This window comes from Chanodichthys erythropterus, chromosome 20 (genome assembly GCF_024489055.1).
Source record: "Chanodichthys erythropterus isolate Z2021 chromosome 20, ASM2448905v1, whole genome shotgun sequence".
Taxonomy (NCBI): Eukaryota; Metazoa; Chordata; class Actinopteri; order Cypriniformes; family Xenocyprididae; genus Chanodichthys; species Chanodichthys erythropterus.
In genome coordinates, this window is record NC_090240.1 from 34,062,347 (window position 1) to 34,082,324 (window position 19,978).

At 34.3% G+C, this 19,978-nt stretch overlaps 1 protein-coding gene across 3 annotated transcripts in view; it reads left to right on the forward strand.

Annotated features, from left to right (window-relative positions):
* The window catches only part of nhsa (Nance-Horan syndrome a (congenital cataracts and dental anomalies)), a 130,249-nt gene that overhangs the window by 106,682 nt on the left and 3,589 nt on the right, over nt 1-19,978 (forward strand). Inside the window, exons 3-9 of one of the 3 annotated variants that reach the window (XM_067370386.1) lie at nt 604-743; nt 832-876; nt 8,800-8,862; nt 13,685-13,880; nt 16,588-16,719; nt 16,864-19,716; nt 19,819-19,942. In XM_067370386.1, the coding sequence (XP_067226487.1) occupies nt 604-743; nt 832-876; nt 8,800-8,862; nt 13,685-13,880; nt 16,588-16,719; nt 16,864-19,716; nt 19,819-19,942 (3,553 nt within the window). Of the gene's footprint in view, nt 1-603; nt 744-831; nt 877-8,799; nt 8,863-9,549; nt 9,593-13,684; nt 13,881-16,587; nt 16,720-16,863; nt 19,717-19,818; nt 19,943-19,978 lie in introns of those variants that run through there. The other 2 variants (XM_067370387.1, XM_067370388.1) reach the window with 2 other exon arrangements.

Genomic DNA, 19,978 nt, shown 5'->3' on the forward strand with positions numbered 1-19,978 from the left:
TCTTTCATTAAGTTGCCAAGGCAACATTTCTAAATTTCTTTAAAAATATGTAAGTCTAATTTTTTTTATCTAATATTTATAATTTAATTTATTTTACTTTTATTTCAATTAACAAGAATGATTTTAATGATTTTAACAACACTGTACATGACAGGATAGAACTATTAAAACTATAATTACAATTAAAATTCCTAAAAACATTTTTAGAAAAAAATGTATTTGTAATGTATAAGCAAAAGTGAAAAACGTCAAATTACATAATAATTACCATCATGCCATAATAAAATTTAATAATTAAATCCTCACTTTACAGATCAATAAAAAAATTCAAAAAAAGTTAAAACAGTTGAAAAAAAGGACAAATACAAAACATGATTATGTGTTCAAAAGTGTGGATTATGATTTCATAAACTCACACTGTGCTGTTTCTAATGGTGCTTGAAAGCATCACTGTTATTATACTGCTCTTAGTCAAGGTTAGTGATTTGAACAAATATTAAACTTCAGTGTTTGTGTTCCACACATGATTTATTCCTCAGATCATGTGTCTTGTTGATAGAAATGACTTATGGATTTTTCTCTTGTGTGTGGATCTGCACACAGACCAGCAGCAGAGGCAGGAGGTCAGCGAGAGACAGCGGAGGGTGACCATCTCCATCTCCATGGCTCCGCCCATGATGCCCAGCTACCCGTCGCCCCGCGCGCACAGGAGACGCCAGCAGAGAGAGAGAGCGCTGACAACGGTAAACACCTGCCGCGCTGGAGAGCTGAGCTATAGTGTGATTTCCTGTGGACGGTGTGATGATGATGATAGTGTGTCTGTGTGTTTAGGAAAGGACAGAGAGAGACATAGAAACTCAGACAACACAAACACAGGTAAACACACGCCTGTGTGTCACGCAAAACTCACGCTGCACTGCATGGAGACATTTCATTTTAGCCAAATCAATCCACCACTGTTGTCCTTTATTTGTGTATTTTTGCCTTCAAATATCCCCTTGTGAAAGGGAAATACACTTTAGCATACTTTAAAAAGCAAATGCTAATGTTTTTGGACACTTTATTGCATGTTAATTGCAATTAAATAAAATATATAATATATATTACACTTTAAATTTACATTAAATGCAGTTACTGACCCACTTACTGTAAGTAGGACTTAAGTATATCTAAATATGTAGTCATAATTCACTTTAAAAAATGCTGGGTTAAAAACAACCCAAGTAGGGTTGAAAATGGACAAACCCAGCAACTGGGTTGTTTTGACCCAGCAGTTTAGTTAAATGTTTGACCCAACCTGCTGGGTAGTTTTATTTAACTCAACTATTGTTTAACTGTATTGCTCACCTAAAATAAACCCAAAAAGGTTGGAAATTATTTAAAAAAACTTTTAAATTTATTAATAGGTTTAATAAATAATAATGAAATAATCAACATTTATTACATTTCTTATTAATAAATGTTCACCTGTTGATTATTATTGTTTCCTCTAGTAATTATGTGTCTGATTTTTAATTTCCTTGTATAATTAAAGTGTTAATTTTAAGCCAGCCATATAGTCATTTTTAAACAATAGTTGAGTTAAAACTGCCCAGCAGGTTGGGTCAAACATTTAACTAAACTGCTGGGTCAAAACAACCCTACTTCTACCCTACATCTATTGTCTTTGAAATGTGGCGAATAGCATTTATGGTAAACATCCCAATGTAATGATGAAGTAGCAGTTTAGTACATTTAAAATATATGAACTTTATATGTAATATCAAATAACTCACTTTACATGTTTTTTTGGTATGTTAGTAAACACATCAGAATGAGAATTTCTTTAATGCATTACAAAATATTATTAAAACAGTGATTAAAAATGTACTCAAAAGTAAAACTTTTTACTTGACATTAAAGTTCACTTTCTGTAAGTACACTTAAGTAGCCTTTTATTTCATTAATATTATATTATAATATCTGTAACTACAGTTTTGATTTGAAGTGCACATTAAAAACAATGAAGTGCACTTCTTTTTTTCTACAAGGCTCATTATGAAGCTTGTTTCTGCCACTGAATAAAAAAATAAAAAAAGGTAATCTCAACTTTTTATCTCACAATTCTGACTTTATTTCTCAGAATTGTGAGGTTTAAACTTGTTATAAAGTCAGAATTGTGAGATATAAAGCTAGAATTACAAGTTATAAAGTCAGAATTACAAGTTATAAAGTGAGAATTGTGAGTTATAAAGTGAGAATTACAAGTTATAAAGTCAGAATTACAAGTTATAAAGTCAGAATTACAAGTTATAAAGTTAGAATTACAAGTTATAAAGTGAGAATTACAAGTTATAAAGTCAGAATTACAAGTTATAAAGTTAGAATTACAAGTTATAAAGTCAGAATTACAAGTTATAAAGTCAGAATTACAAGTTATAAAGTCAGAATTACAAGTTATAAAGTCAGAATTACAAGTTATAAAGTTAGAATTACAAGTTATAAAGTCAGAATTACAAGTTATAAAGTCAGAATTACAAGTTATAAAGTTAGAATTACAAGTTATAAAGTGAGAATTACAAGTTATAAAGTCAGAATTACAAGTTATAAAGTCAGAATTACAAGTTATAAAGTCAGAATTACAAGTTATAAAGTCAGAATTACAAGTTATAAAGTTAGAATTACAAGTTATAAAGTGAGAATTACAAGTTATAAAGTCAGAATTACAAGTTATAAAGTCAGAATTACAAGTTATAAAGTCAGAATTGCAAGTTATAAAGTCAGAATTGTGAATTATAAAGTCAGAATTACAAGTTATAAAGTCAGAATTACAAGTTATAAAGTCAGAATTGTGAGTTATAAAGTCAGAATTACGAGTTATAAAGTCAGAATTACGAGTTATAAAGTCAGAATTACAAGTTATAAAGTCAGAATTACAAGTTATAAAGTCAGAATTGTGAATTATAAAGTCAGAATTACAAGTTATAAAGTCAGAATTCTGAGATATAAAGTCAGAATTACAAGTTATAAAGTCAGAATTATGAGATATAAAGTCAGAATTGTGAATTATAAAGTCAGAATTTAGAATTATAAAGTCAGAATTATGAGATAAAGTCAGAATTGTGAATTATAAAGTCAGAATTTATGAGATATAAAGTCAGAATTACGAGTTATAAAGTCAGAATTATGAATTATAAAGTCAGAATTGTGAATTATAAAGTCCGAATTTATGAGATATAAAGTCAGAATTACGAGTTATAAAGTCAGAATTATGAATTATAAAGTCAGAATTGTGAATTATAAAGTCAGAATTTATGAGATATAAAGTCAGAATTACGAGTTATAAAGTCAGAATTATGAATTATAAAGTCAGAATTGTGAATTATAAAGTCAGAATTTATGAGATATAAAGTCAGAATTACGAGTTATAAAGTCAGAATTATGAGATATAAAGTCAGAATTACGAGTTATAAAGTCAGAATTGTGAGTTATAAAGTCAGAATTGTGAGTTATAAAGTCAGAATTACGAGTTATAAAGTCAGAATTACAAGTTATAAAGTCAGAATTACAAGTTATAAAGTCAGAATTGTGAATTATAAAGTCAGAATTACAAATTATAAAGTCAGAATTACAAGTTATAAAGTCAGAATTCTGAGATATAAAGTCAGAATTACAAGTTATAAAGTCAGAATTATGAGATATAAAGTCAGAATTGTAAATTATAAAGTCAGAATTGTGAATTATAAAGTCAGAATTTACAAGTTATAAAGTCAGAATTACAAGTTATAAAGTCAGAATTGTGAATTATAAAGTCAGAATTACAAATTATAAAGTCAGAATTACAAGTTATAAAGTCAGAATTCTGAGATATAAAGTCAGAATTACAAGTTATAAAGTCAGAATTATGAGATATAAAGTCAGAATTGTGAATTATAAAGTCAGAATTTAGAATTATAAAGTCAGAATTTACAAGTTATAAAGTCAGAATTATGAGATATAAAGTCAGAATTTATGAGATATAAAGTCAGAATTACGGGTTATAAAGTCAGAATTATGAATTATAAAGTCAGAATTGTGAATTATAAAGTCAGAATTTATGAGATATAAAGTCAGAATTACGAGTTATAAAGTCAGAATTATGAATTATAAAGTCAGAATTGTGAATTAAAAAGTCAGAATTTATGAGATATAAAGTCAGAATTACGAGTTATAAAGTCAGAATTATGAATTATAAAGTCAGAATTGTGAATTATAAAGTCAGAATTTATGAGATATAAAGTCAGAATTACGAGTTATAAAGTCAGAATTATGAGATATAAAGTCAGAATTACGAGTTATAAAGTCAGAATTACAAGTTATAAAGTCAGAATTGTGAGTTATAAAGTCAGAATTACGAGTTATAAAGTCAGAATTACGAGTTATAAAGTCAGAATTACAAGTTATAAAGTCAGAATTGTGAATTATAAAGTCAGAATTACAAGTTATAAAGTCAGAATTCTGAGATATAAAGTCAGAATTACAAGTTATAAAGTCAGAATTATGAGATATAAAGTCAGAATTGTGAATTATAAAGTCAGAATTTAGAATTATAAAGTCAGAATTATGAGATAAAGTCAGAATTGTGAATTATAAAGTCAGAATTTATGAGATATAAAGTCAGAATTACGAGTTATAAAGTCAGAATTATGAATTATAAAGTCAGAATTGTGAATTATAAAGTCAGAATTTATGAGATATAAAGTCAGAATTACGAGTTATAAAGTCAGAATTATGAATTATAAAGTCAGAATTGTGAATTATAAAGTCAGAATTTATGAGATATAAAGTCAGAATTACGAGTTATAAAGTCAGAATTATGAATTATAAAGTCAGAATTGTGAATTATAAAGTCAGAATTTATGAGATATAAAGTCAGAATTACGAGTTATAAAGTCAGAATTATGAGATATAAAGTCAGAATTACGAGTTATAAAGTCAGAATTACAAGTTATAAAGTCAGAATTGTGAGTTATAAAGTCAGAATTACGAGTTATAAAGTCAGAATTACAAGTTATAAAGTCAGAATTACAAGTTATAAAGTCAGAATTGTGAATTATAAAGTCAGAATTACAAATTATAAAGTCAGAATTACAAGTTATAAAGTCAGAATTCTGAGATATAAAGTCAGAATTACAAGTTATAAAGTCAGAATTATGAGATATAAAGTCAGAATTGTAAATTATAAAGTCAGAATTGTGAATTATAAAGTCAGAATTTACAAGTTATAAAGTCAGAATTATGAGATATAACGTCAGAATTGTGAATTATAAAGTCAGAATTACAAGTTATAAAGTCAGAATTACAAGTTATAAAGTCAGAATTGTGAATTATAAAGTCAGAATTACAAATTATAAAGTCAGAATTACAAGTTATAAAGTCAGAATTCTGAGATATAAAGTCAGAATTACAAGTTATAAAGTCAGAATTATGAGATATAAAGTCAGAATTGTGAATTATAAAGTCAGAATTTAGAATTATAAAGTCAGAATTTACAAGTTATAAAGTCAGAATTCTGAGATATAAAGTCAGAATTACAAGTTATAAAGTCAGAATTATGAGATATAAAGTCAGAATTGTGAATTATAAAGTCAGAATTTAGAATTATAAAGTCAGAATTATGAGATAAAGTCAGAATTGTGAATTATAAAGTCAGAATTTATGAGATATAAAGTCAGAATTACGAGTTATAAAGTCAGAATTATGAATTATAAAGTCAGAATTGTGAATTATAAAGTCAGAATTTATGAGATATAAAGTCAGAATTACGAGTTATAAAGTCAGAATTATGAGATATAAAGTCAGAATTGTGAATTATAAAGTCAGAATTACGAGTTATAAAGTCAGAATTACAAGTTATAAAGTCAGAATTACAAGTTATAAAGTCAGAATTGTGAATTATAAAGTCAGAATTACAAATTATAAAGTCAGAATTACAAGTTATAAAGTCAGAATTCTGAGATATAAAGTCAGAATTACAAGTTATAAAGTCAGAATTATGAGATATAAAGTCAGAATTGTAAATTATAAAGTCAGAATTACAAATTATAAAGTCAGAATTACAAGTTATAAAGTCAGAATTCTGAGATATAAAGTCAGAATTACAAGTTATAAAGTCAGAATTATGAGATATAAAGTCAGAATTGTAAATTATAAAGTCAGAATTGTGAATTATAAAGTCAGAATTTACAAGTTATAAAGTCAGAATTTACAAGTTATAAAGTCAGAATTATGAGATATAAAGTCAGAATTGTGAATTATAAAGTCAGAATTTATGAGATATAAAGTCAGAATTGTGAATTATAAAGTCAGAATTTATGAGATATAAAGTCAGAATTACGAGTTATAAAGTCAGAATTATGAGATATAAAGTCAGAATTACGAGTTATAAAGTCAGAATTTATGAGATATAAAGTCAGAATTACGAGTTATAAAGTCAGAATTATGAGATATAAAGTCAGAATTACGAGTTATAAAGTCAGAATTATGAATTATAAAGTCAGAATTGTGAATTATAAAGTCAGAATTTATGAGATATAAAGTCAGAATTACGAGTTATAAAGTCAGAATTATGAGATATAAAGTCAGAATTACGAGTTATAAAGTCAGAATTACGAGTTATAAAGTCAGAATTACAAGTTATAAAGTCAGAATTACAAGTTATAAAGTCAGAATTGTGAATTATAAAGTCAGAATTACAAATTATAAAGTCAGAATTACAAGTTATAAAGTCAGAATTCTGAGATATAAAGTCAGAATTACAAGTTATAAAGTCAGAATTATGAGATATAAAGTCAGAATTGTAAATTATAAAGTCAGAATTACAAATTATAAAGTCAGAATTACAAGTTATAAAGTCAGAATTCTGAGATATAAAGTCAGAATTACAAGTTATAAAGTCAGAATTATGAGATATAAAGTCAGAATTGTAAATTATAAAGTCAGAATTGTGAATTATAAAGTCAGAATTTACAAGTTATAAAGTCAGAATTTACAAGTTATAAAGTCAGAATTATGAGATATAAAGTCAGAATTGTGAATTATAAAGTCAGAATTTATGAGATATAAAGTCAGAATTGTGAATTATAAAGTCAGAATTTATGAGATATAAAGTCAGAATTACGAGTTATAAAGTCAGAATTATGAGATATAAAGTCAGAATTACGAGTTATAAAGTCAGAATTTATGAGATATAAAGTCAGAATTACGAGTTATAAAGTCAGAATTATGAGATATAAAGTCAGAATTACGAGTTATAAAGTCAGAATTTATGAGATATAAAGTCAGAATTTATGAGATATAAAGTCAGAATTTATGAGATATAAAGTCAGAATTATGAGATATAAAGTCAGAATTGTGAGTTATAAAGTCAGAATTACAAGTTATAAAGTCAGAATGACGAGATATAAAGTCAGAATTACAAGATAACAAGATAACATATATAAAGCCACAATTACCTTTTTATTTTTTATTTCATAGCGGAAACAAGCATCCATAGCTCATACCTTGTGAAGCATGTAATCAATATGCATGTTCTTTACAGTAATATAGAGTATTTTTTTCTTCATGAAATCATGATGGTTCTACATTATTCATTAATTCTTCGGTCTCACAGTTTGACACACAATGAATAAATCAGAAACAGGTGATCAACTATATCGACCAGGCTGCCAGTTCAGTTCCTCTTTTTTGTTTTTTTCAATTTAATGATTATTTAATGATTATTTTTATCCAGCTGATCTAAAAGCAGGGATCATCTCTGGATGTCGTGTCATAAGGACATTATTTGTACCAGGCCGGTCATTATGAAAATAACTCCTCTTTTGCAGCCATCCCTGCAGCCGTGAGGACAAACAACATTCATTTCTTTCTTAAACATCTTATAACAACACTATTATTTCAGGATGTCTTCAGGTTGCTGACAGGAGTTCACTCAGCTGTGCTGGATTATTTATCTTTACTTATATTAGTGCACATGAGCTGACCAGGTGAAACACACAATATCATCTTATTCATGTTCATTTGTTAGCATCTGCCTTTTTCAAGACAAACAAAAGCTTTGAAAAATCACATGATGTATTTTACGTTGTAGAATAAAACATGAATATATCTTGTGCTTGTATTAACTGCATTTAACAGATAATTAACACATTTCTGGGTTTTGGCCTGCAAAAATACATCAACCCTCTGTGTGCATTGGGTAGTCCCACCCACTCTGAATTCTGATTGGTCCAAAATTCTCTTCAACATGACTGCATATTAAACATCAAATATTTATTTGCCGTGTGTGACCGAAAAGTTCTTTGCTTTTGAAATTTGTTGCACCTGGTTAGGACACATGACACGTCCCATTATGCATACTATCCATCCTACATAGCATGCAAGAGTAGAATCAGTGCATCTCAAATTATAGTAGGTTGAAAATGGTATGCTAAATGTTTGTGACGAATGGAAAGATACTTCTAGAACCAAATTGCACTGTGCTAGTATGTACTTTTCCATCACAGCAGAGCTTACTTTTAGTGCACACTATATATGTATGTGAATTGGGATGTACGGCATTTCAGTGCTGCCGAACTGAGGACGACTTCTTAATTACATATAATCACCTACATCTATATCATCACATCATGTTTTGACAAGCACAATGAATCATGACTGTTCTGTCAGTTTAAATGGTTTTGCATACACAAGCACCAGACTGTGATTCCTTCATTATGTTCATATCTGTGTTCATGTTCATCCTCATATTCATGTCCATCTTTGTGTTTGTCTGTGTTGTAGTTCCAAAGCACCCGGTCCTCCTCCCCTACTGAGTGTTGTCATTTTTCCCCATGGAGCAGAAAGGTATTTTGCCCCAAACGTCTCCTAGATTCTTCTTTCACGCTGATCTAGTTTTGCATCCCTAATCATTTCATAATCATGGGGATGAGGCTAAAACTGATTCCAGATCAGAATCTTTGACAAAAATAAGATTTGGTTTGGTAGAATCTTTAAGACAACTTTTTAACATTTATGAGCTTTAATATAAATATTTACTCAGATATTGTTAACTTCTGAATAAAAACCAAATCTTCACAGGGTTCTTTGAGCTTTTGTCTAACATCTATAACTTCTCTTCTGATGCTACTACCTTCTTTAGTTCCTAACATCAGCCTGACCCTTCATCTGGATATGACAACTTCAGAATGATCTTCTGTGCATGTGTGTGCAAGTCTGAATGAAATAGTTGTAGACCAGTGTCAGAAACTCATTAAGGGGGAATTGGTTTTTGAGGGCATCTTGCAAAAATATGAAGCAGCACAACTGTTTTCAAAATTGATAATAATCAGAAATGTTTCTGGAGCAGCAAATCAGCATTTTAGAATGATTTCTGAAGGATCATGTGATGCTTAAGATGCTGAAAATTAAGCTTTGATCACAGGAATAAATTGCATTTTACAATATATTCACATAGAAAACAGCTTATTTTGAATTGTAATAATATTTCGCTTTTTTTTTTACTGAATTTTGCAGCATTGGTGAGTAGAAGAGACTTCTTTCAAAAACATTAAAAACTGACTCCAAATTTTGAATGGTAGTGTATTTTTATGAAGCATATAAAAGCACACATCATGTCATTTATTTATGTCAAATACTTCAATTGATCGCATATAACCACATCTCAATGTTTACAATTCAACTATACAGTTTAACTCTGAAGTGTATAAATAATTCACAAAAAAATTCTAACACAATAATTGCACTTCTAGAGCACATTTTACATAATTTGCAAAATAAAATAATTAAAAAAATCAGCATGAAGTCAGGTTGCATTTTTTGCATATCTGAGTGTTTTTGAATTACCTCTATTATCTGCCCTCACCTATATGACATCCTGCAGTGACTCTAAAAGATTAGTTCACTTCAGAATTAAAATTTCCTGATCATTTACTCACCCCCATGTCATCCAAGATGTTTATATCTTACTTTCTTCAGTCAAAAAGAAATTTTTGAGGAAAACATTCCAGGATTTTTCTCCATATACTGGACTTCACTGGGGTTCAACGGGTTGAAGGTCCAAATGTCAGTTTCAGTGCAGCTTCAAAGAGCTCTACATGATCCCAGACGAGGAATAAGAGTCTTATCTAGTGAAACAATAGGTTGTTTTTTTTAAAAAAAAAAATAATAAAAAATTATATACTTTTTATCCACAAATGCTCATCTTGCACTAGCTCTGTGATGCGCCACGCATTACGTAATCATGTTGGAAAGGTAGATGGAAGTATCGCGGTAGGGCAAAAAACTCCATCTCATGTTCTCCTCCAACTTTAAAATCATTTGACATTGTTGTTTTGCCTTTTTTTGTAAAGGACGTTTGACTTAGTCCTGACACGTTCGCTTTGTAGACACTTGATCGGTACTTCGGTCTATGTCACACGTGACCTTTCCAACGTAATTACGTAATCTGATCGCAGAGCTACTGCAATTTGAGCATTTGTAGATAAAAAGTAAATAAATACATTTTTATTTTTTTTAGAAAATGACTGATCGTTTCTCTAGATAAGACTCGTATTTCTCGTCTGGGATCATGTAGAGCTCTTTGAAGCTGCACTGAAACTGACATTTGGACCTTCAACCCGTTGAACCCCAGTGAAGTCCACTATATGGAGAAACATCCTGGAATGTTTTCCTCAAAAACATTAATATCTTTTCAACTGAAGAAAGAAACATCTTGGATGACATGAGGGTGAGTAAATTATTAGGACATTTTAATTCTGAAGTGAACTAATCCTTTAAATCCTGAAATAAAAACTAAAACTCTCTGCAAGTGAAATTCACTACAAATGTGTTTTTGCCCAGATTTAACCCTGGTATAGACCTAGTAATGCTGTATAAATCGACACTTGCTCAGACTAATAAAACACTGTCCTTCTCATGCTCTCTCCAGCATTATGCTCCTGAAACAGTATGTGTGGAATGTCTACGACACACACACACACACACACGGAAGTGCGCTAGTCTGAGGTTTCCTAATGACAGGGTTTCCAGGGTAGAGCTGCTGTCTGACTGCATGTGTGTATCTGTGGCAGAAAAATATAATTGCCCATCAACTCCCGGCACTGTGGCTTACCCACAAACCCCTGCCTGAGTGCCTGACTCCAAGATAGATCCTTCAGAGAGTGAATATGAGAACAGAGACACATTTCCCTATTGAAATGTTGTCTTTAGTTCACACTTGTTGTTGTCTGTCTTTTCTGATCCATTTTAAGAGATAAAAATCAAAAATGAATGCAAGAAAAAAATTGTCTTTGTTCCTTATAGAGTGACCAGCTGTGACCTGTACGTTTGATTTACAGGCTGGTAACGTGGAACTGCAACATAATGCATGTTTCTAAGTTGAATGATAAAAACAATAATCTGAAACTCAACGACGAATCCGTTGTTATTAAGTGAGCAGAATCATCATATTAGAATGATTTCTGAAGGATCATGTGACACTGAAGACTGGAGTAATGATGCTGAAAATTCAGCTTTGATCACAGGAATAAATTACATTTGACTATATATTCAAATAGAAAACAGTTCTTTTAAATTGTAATAATATTTCACAATATTACAGTTTTTCATGAAATTTTTGATCAAATAAATGCAGCCTTGGTGAGCAGAAGAGACTTCTTTTAAAAACATTAAAAAATCTTAACAATTCGCAGCCTTGGCCTAGTATTGTATTTATTTATTTAATCACTTGCCATAGGAAGATTGCCAAAATGTGCATTTTGGACCATAAACATAAGTCTTGTAGACATATACTATAACTTTAACTTTCTCAGGTTTCCTCGCACTCTTTACGCTCTTTCTCTCTTTCTGGTCTTAAACTTCATGAATGGCATTCTTTCATTCCCCTGATGTCTCGTTTCTTTTCTAATCAAAATAGCTTTTGAACACGAGCCAGATGGAGAAATCAAACCGTCACATTTGGCTCTTTCCCAGCCCCCTACTTTCCCTCTTCTCCTGCTCAATTTTGGCTCCATACCCTCCTTCTCCTTTTCTTTTTTTCTGCTTTGATCCCGTGTTTTCCAATACTCCACTTCACCCCTTGCCCCTCGTTTCAGCGCCGGGAAACAAAAAGGCCATAAACTCCCTTTGATTCTGTCCGTCTGTTTTTGTGCCTCTTCCCTCTTTCTTTTCCTCCTCCTCCTCTGGTTTTGGGAGAAGTTTCCGTGGTAACACTTTTTTTTGGCTGCTGTTTATTGTGAGATCCTCATTGGGCGGCTGGGAAAGCGACACACATAAACTCAATATCACAGCTCTCTTTAACACTGTGCACGTTCATATGTGGCGGGGTGACAGCCACTGAACGCTTCAAACCTTTTACTCTCTGTAAACTCCACAAGGTAAGTTTGTACAGTAGCTTTAACTCATTAGATTAGCTGCAAAGTTAACTGTCAGGATTTAGTGAGTACACTTCAGTTGGTGCAGTGGATGACAGCTGAAAAGTGGGAATTGAACACTGAAGTGTTGGATTGTGTGCTTTATGTAGATATGCGTCCTCCTGGGTTGTTTGGTTCTTATCATTTTTTCCTGAAACTGTTTTACACTAATGCATCTTCATTTGCATGCGTCAACGCTTCTTTATGCATGTGCATGTATCTTTTGTAACTAAAATCTAAATGTTCTTCAATTTATTCCCCTTTTTCACAGACCTCATGAAATCAAAATAGGATTTTTGTTGCTTTTAGCTTATGTCTGTTAGCATTGAAGTTTTCTAATGTAAAAGTTATTTTTAGCAGATATACACATAAAAACATACAGTCTTCTTCTCCAGGAAATATGGACTATGAGTATTAATAATGTAATCATAATTAATAATATCCAACTTTTAAATAATTCTTTAGCCACTGACTAGCATAAAATCCCTAGAAAATTACGACTGTGACGTAAATAAAGACCACTGGCTATTTAAAAGAATAAAGGTCCAACTTCCCATTTCATTGGGAAATACGTCATAGGAACATTAAAGGGTTAGTTCACCCAAAAATGAAAATTGTCATTAATTACTCACCATCATGTCAAATTTCCAAACCTGGAAGACTTTCGTTCATCTTCAGAACACAAATGAAGATCTATTTAATGAAGTCTGAGAGATTTCTGTCCCTCCAATGACAGCCTACGCAACTACCACTTTCAAGGCCCAGAAAGGTAGTAAAGACATCATTAAAGTAATCCATATGACTATAGTGGTTTAACCTCTCTATGAAGCAACACAAGTGCTTTTTTTGCACAAAAAACAATTTACCACTTTATTTAGAAAATATTAATCTCCAACAAAGCACTTGCTTCACTTTATAAAACTGAGGTTAAATCACTGGAGTCACATGGATTACTTTAATGAAGTTTTTACTACCTTTCTGGGCCTTGAAAGTGGTAGTTGCGTAGGCTGTCTATGGAAGGAAAGAAAGCTCTCAGATTTCATTAAAAATATGTTAATTTGTGTTCAAAAATGAAGGAAAGTCTTGTGGGTTTGGAACGATGTGAGGATGAATAATTAACTAACACTTCAACTGCGGTTATCAATTGAATTCATGGGGTCTTGAAGTTTACAGCAATTGGAAACATCATTAATTTAATAGACACATCGAACCCCAGAAAGCTCATACTGATATTCTTTGCCGTAATGTTCTTTTAGGTTGCTCCTCCAGTTGATTCAGATTCAGAGGCAGTGGCTCTGGGCCACTGGCCGAAGTGCCCGATCCCAAACGTGCCCTCAACGTTGGACAAACAGACAAACTGGGCTGGACTGTTACCATTACCCACCCCAGAAGAGAAGATGAAGACAGACTCTCAAGTCATCACCTCATGCATTGTTCCCATTAATGTAACAGGTAAATGCCTCTAGTGTTTGCTGGCGATAATGCATGCTGAGTCAGAACTGAGTATGAAACTTAAATGGTAGTTCATAGCAGTTATAATGTTTTTTTTGTAAAGGAAAGTTTCATTATAATAAGGAAAACTAAAGAAAAGCTAGTTTCCTTCTAGTATTGCTCAGCTGCATACTATTGGGCTCAAGTCTGGTGGTGTTGTCACTACTGAAGGAGAACTTTGGTCCATTAGGATCTAGTGATGTTGTAAAAGTGTGCGAATTTAGTAAGTAAGGGAATCCTAAAGAGCGATGATAACAGATAATGCCAGGAGCTTTGTGCCAATTCTTGATTAAGGGTGTGTTTACACTTGTAGTTCGGTTCTCTTGGTTCTCAAAGAAAATGATACATTTAGTCCAGGTTCGTTTAGCATTCACATTTCCATTTTTAACATTGAACCTAAAGATACAAAACAAAAAAAATGGCTTTTATGATGTATATTTTGCAACAGAACTTGTCGAACATCCAAAACAATGCTGCAAGGAGACGCGGTTCTGATGCCTGTACTTAACTGTGAATGGCAACATCGCGACTATTATGAGAAAAAAATGGTTTCCTTTTTAGGGTCGCATCTTGTGGCATCATGTCCTGTTTAAAAGTCTTTGGTCCATGTTACGTTCATATTTCAGTTGAACCCCACCAGAAAGCGTTCGTTTGAAAGCGGACCAAGACCGATTTTTTTTTTAAGGGGTCTCTGTCCACTTGTTTGGTCCGCACCAGGGTTCTGATGGCAGCATTCACACTTATTCAAATGGACCACACTACCATAGAAATCTCATTTTAATTGAACCAAACCTGAACAGTGTGAACACACCCTTAATGCCATTTTTGGGCAGTAGCTTGGCCGGTTAACTGAAATGGTAGGTCAAGAATATGACTACATAATGCATTTTATTATTTTTATAAATAAGACTTTAATTTTAGCTGTTTTGTGTATTTCTCATTTACTATCATGTTATACAGTTTATATCATTAACTTTCATTATTGGCCATTGAAAAACGGCTAATGTTTGACATCAAAATGTTTAGCATTAGCATTTCAGCCTTCATAATCCCTGTATCAGATCAGAAATGACATACAGTATATTGGCTTTTACCTGCCTATATTTTTGCTATGATAGTTTTGCTAGTGCTAACATAACAGAACCAGTCTATGTTACATCTCATAACTAAATGCATATGAAAGCATCAACATCTTGACCAAAGTTCTCCTCTGGCATCAATGAACAGAAGGATCACCTTGTGAGAACGCTGAATTTTGCGTGTATTGTTTTCAGAGGAGGGCGCCAACGCTACTTCCCCCTCAGCGATATCAGCTTTGCTAAGTGAGAGATCTTTTACATGTCCATTAAGTTTCCCTTTTCAGTCTCAGTGCCACTTCATTCCCTAACCATCACCATTTAGAACAAAGTGTGGAGAGAGAGAAAGGGGTTGGCATTTTGGCGGTGGCTACTAATTTAATAAATAAACAGTTGGTAGTCCTGAAACATAGATGGCTAAGGCAAACAGGGGATTTTCAGGTAGGGAAACTTTCTGTCCTCTATAATGTTGTTTTTAAAGCACTTTTAAAAAACTCATTCTGTTTTTAAAGGGTAAAATATAATTGCTTTAGACTTTTAGGCCATTTGCTAGTTGAAGGTTTAACAATGCCATGATCAGATCTTCTTTATTCCATGACATGTGATAAATGTTTTAACATAGATGAAACATGGTTTGAAGAAGTTTCATTTTTCAACTTGTCAAAAGTGGCCAAACTGAAGAAATACATTAGAATAATAACAGCATTAGACACACTGGAAAGTAGGTTAAAATCTGCAAGTCATAAAATTTTAAACAAAAAAGTTCTTAGTTGTCTTGGTAACTTTCTTTGTGCCAGGAAATGCAAAGAGTCAAGAATGCGTTTTGTGCATGCTAATCAGTTGCATTAGAATTACAAAGAGGCCAGATATATCTACTCCAGGCTTGACTGGAACAGGACTTTTGCAGTGCGTGTCAGCATGGATTGAGTCAAAGACAGTGTTGACTGGAAATTGTACATCACAGGCGCAGTGGTGTAATTGCTGCTCAAAGGGCCAAGCCTGCAATCACATGAGAGTCATGATGCATGACACTGCACAAACATCAAAACAAATAGAGCTTCAAATAAAGAGTACAGCAGCAGGCTGCAGTCTAGAGAAAAAGGCTAGGGTCGGGTAGGACAGTAATACTCCCATTTTCAACCCTGGTTGTTTTCTGTTCTGATGTCCTGAATATGTGGCTCCTTTCACCTTGCATGACATTGCGTATTGTCTGATGTAATTTTGTGTCAGTTAAAATATTTTAACATCTTTTTTTTTGTTACATTTATGATTTTATAATACATACATTTTTTTCTTCTGAGATGTATTGTTCAACTTCAGCAGAAATTTAGATGTGATGTTAAAGTACTGTTATATACTGTAAAATGTTATAAATAAATATAAAGATGTATTACACTTATAATATATATGTTAAATAATATTCAAGAATTTATTGTTAAAGTAAATTATCATATTAATTCATAAATGTATTCTTTTAATAAATATTATGACGAAAATTAGCATTAAAAACGAGTGTGAGAAACATGGTAGGGAGAAGTAGAAAAAAGTGGCTTGCACCCAACAGCCTCTCACATGTCTGTTGCTCTTTGCAGGGGTTGGGTTCGACAGAGAGGCCAGTGTACGCTGCTCTCTAGTCCATTCGCAGTCAGTGCTTCAACGGCGGAGGAAGCTAAGGAGACGGAAAACGATCACTGGCATTCCCAGACGAGTGCAGCAGGATTTGGGTGTGTGAAGCTGTAACATTCTTCTATCTTTTTTTTTTTTTCATTACTTGTTTATTTGTTTTATTTAGATATGGCATGTGATGATAATAGTAAATGTCACATAAATAAAATGTATTACTAAAAACATCTTTCATCATTTTTTAGATTCTGATGAATCTCCAGTAGCCAGGGAACGTACTGTGATAGTCCACACCAACCCTGAAATTTGCCAAGAGGATCTCACTCTCTCTCGTCTCAACACCAAGGACTCTGGTTGCCAGACAGAAGAATTCCTGATTGTTGGGGCTGCACCCTCACGTAGACGGATCAGAGCACAAAGGGGGCAGAGCGTGACTGTGTCACTGTCCCATTCGACGGGGAACATATCTTCGCTACCTGACAACTCTGACACAATGTTCACCGCCTCAGTAGGCTCCCGTATACGTTCCCGGAGCCTCCCGCGTGAGGGGGGGCGACTGGTAGATGAAGGTCATGATGACAGTGATGAGGATGATGATGAGGATGAGGAAGAACTGTCCCCATTTGAGGCAGAGGACTTCCTACCAGTCCCAGGGGAACATATTCTAAAAGATGATGAAGAAAGCACTGATGACCAGGCAGTCCCACAGAGCAAACATAACAGTTTATCATTCAAGCAGCATGCTGGAAGTACAGAGCATGATTGGATGGAGAGGGGTCGATCCCGTCTGCCTCGTAAAGCTGACATGGGTAGTTGTGAGATTTCCTCCAGTTCTGATACATTCAGTAGCCCCATTCACTCCGTTTCCAACGCTGGTGTGCTGACTAGCCAGATGGACCACAAGGAGGATCACCAGTCCTCAAGCGGCAACTGGAGTGGTAGTAGTTCTACATGTCCCTCCCAGACATCAGAGACCATTCCACCTGCAGCCTCACCCCCACTCACCGGATCATCCCACTGTGATTCAGAGCTATCGTTGAATGCAGCTACTAATACTAATGATGATTCCACAGGCTTCATTATTGATCCATATCCTGGAGACCGATCACAAGGCCTCCGTAGCCATAGGACAGGTTCATTCACTTCCACTGCAACTGACATGCTTGATGATGCTGGAGTCAGCACTGCCAGTGAGGGTGAGTGGAGCTATCCCCACTACAGGCACAACATGCCTTGCCACCCTGACTTCAGTCCTGAGCACTCTAGGGTGGAGAACATCCTAGAATCTCCCAGTTTTGCTAGCATAGCCACTTTTGAAAGTTTAACAGATAGGCCACCTTCTGAAAAGGCAGACACCACCTCACACTATTCTGTAGATGCAGAGGGCTACTATACCTCCATGCACTTTGACTGTGGTCTTAAAGGTAGCAAAAGCTTCACATATAACTATGCATCTGTAGACCAGCAGCAGGCAGAATATGGACATCAAACAAACACACTTGGGAGACACAGTCTCTCTCTAAGGAAACCAAAGGTGAAGCCATCCCCACCAAAACGTAGCTCATCCTTGAGGACAATAAGCAGCCATGTTGGACCTCCCATTGACAAGAACGAACCAAAGATTGCTGGTGGTCAGAACAAATCAACGTCTTCCAGGGAGAGAACACAGCATGTGGGATTAAACGGAGGCTCCTCGAGTCAGCTGGAGAGTGAGGAGCCACTGGGGGCTTGGGGTGTTGAGAGTTCTACTGAGATTCCAGAAGTTGCTTTGTTTGGCTCCACAGAAACGCATTCCTTCAAGGATGAGGGAGCTGTCCAGTCAGACTATGCAGATCTCTGGCTTCTTAATGACTTGAAATCCAATGATCCTTACAGATCATTGTCAAATTCCAGCACAGCTACGGGTACCACTGTCATTGAATGCATTAAATCACAGGAGAGCTCAGAATCCCAGACTTCCCAGTCAGGATCAAGGGCCACTACTCCTTCACTACCATCAGTGGAAAGCGAGTTTAGATTGCCTTCACCAGAAAAGCTGGTGGGTCTAGCATCACCTTCCAGTGGCTACTCAAGCCAGTCGGAGACACCAACATCCTCTCTTCCATCGGCTTTCTTCCCGAACGCTCACCCTATGTCCCCTCCTGGTGGCAAGAGGAAACCCAAAGTCCCAGAAAGGAAGTCCTCACTTGCTTCTTTGCAGCAGTACTCATCAAAAAGGGACCTTGAATTGCCTATCATACCTCCCACTCACCTTAACCTAAGTGCCCTTCCCAATGTCAGCAAGCCTTCAATTCACAAAAAACAGATGCACATCCTGCACCAGAGCAAACACAAGGCAGCAGCTTCAGCAGAAATCAAGCATGAGAGTCTTTCGAGTGATGAGCTGGCAGTCACTAGTCCTTTTGCCATCACTCCTACGGTTCTTCGTTCAGTTCAGCTACGTTCAGTTGGCAAATCTGGAGAAGGGAGCCACGATCGACCTAGCACTGATACTGCCACTAGGCCTAAGTGTCCCACTGTGACTATCATCACCCCACCTACTCACAATAAACCCCATGAAACTAGGAAACCTCCACCCTATAGACCCCTTCTCACAGAACCTTCCTCTCAGGACAATTGTGAATCACTGTTTACCCCAGTAGATGGACTAGCTGCTAAGAATATAGCAAGCCATTTTGGTGCAAGAAATAGATATGACCGATTAGCCCCATCCCCTCTTTGGAGCATGACTGCTTTTAAGGCCCAGTCTGAGCAGGTGAACATGGATGAAGTGACGTTGGAGAATTCTCGAGAAGTTGCAGAAGAGGTGAGCAACTCAAATAATTTCTTTTCCCAGAGTAGACTGGAAGTAGAGCAAAACCAGCTATTGAGATCTGAGCCAAACGAGGGAAGCCCTGGTCAGAATGGTCTAGCAAAGAGGTCAGATATTCTTGACCAAGTGCCTGATATTGTCAGTCAAAGATCAGAGACATTGCAAGCTTATCCAATTAGCGGTGCTGGAGAAGAATATGTAACATCAGGTGTTCCAACCAGAAGTGCCTCTCAGGAACATGTAGAGGAAGGGTCAACACCAGACACAGAGGACTATTTTAGCAGAGGTATGTTTGCGTATTCTTTCCATTACTATGTAAACTGGCTGCCATATTGTTTAATATTTTAGACATTTTGAACTGGAATAAGTTTCAGAGTTTCTGTTTCAGAGTCTACACCAAGCGATCCAACTGTGTCCCCTTTGACAGACGAATCCAAATCTGAGGATGATAGTGTTTTTCTTTCACCAAGTAAAAGTCGCACAACAGAGGATCTCTTTGCCATGATTCACAGGTGTGTTTCAAGTTTGCTATATTTTTGATGATCATA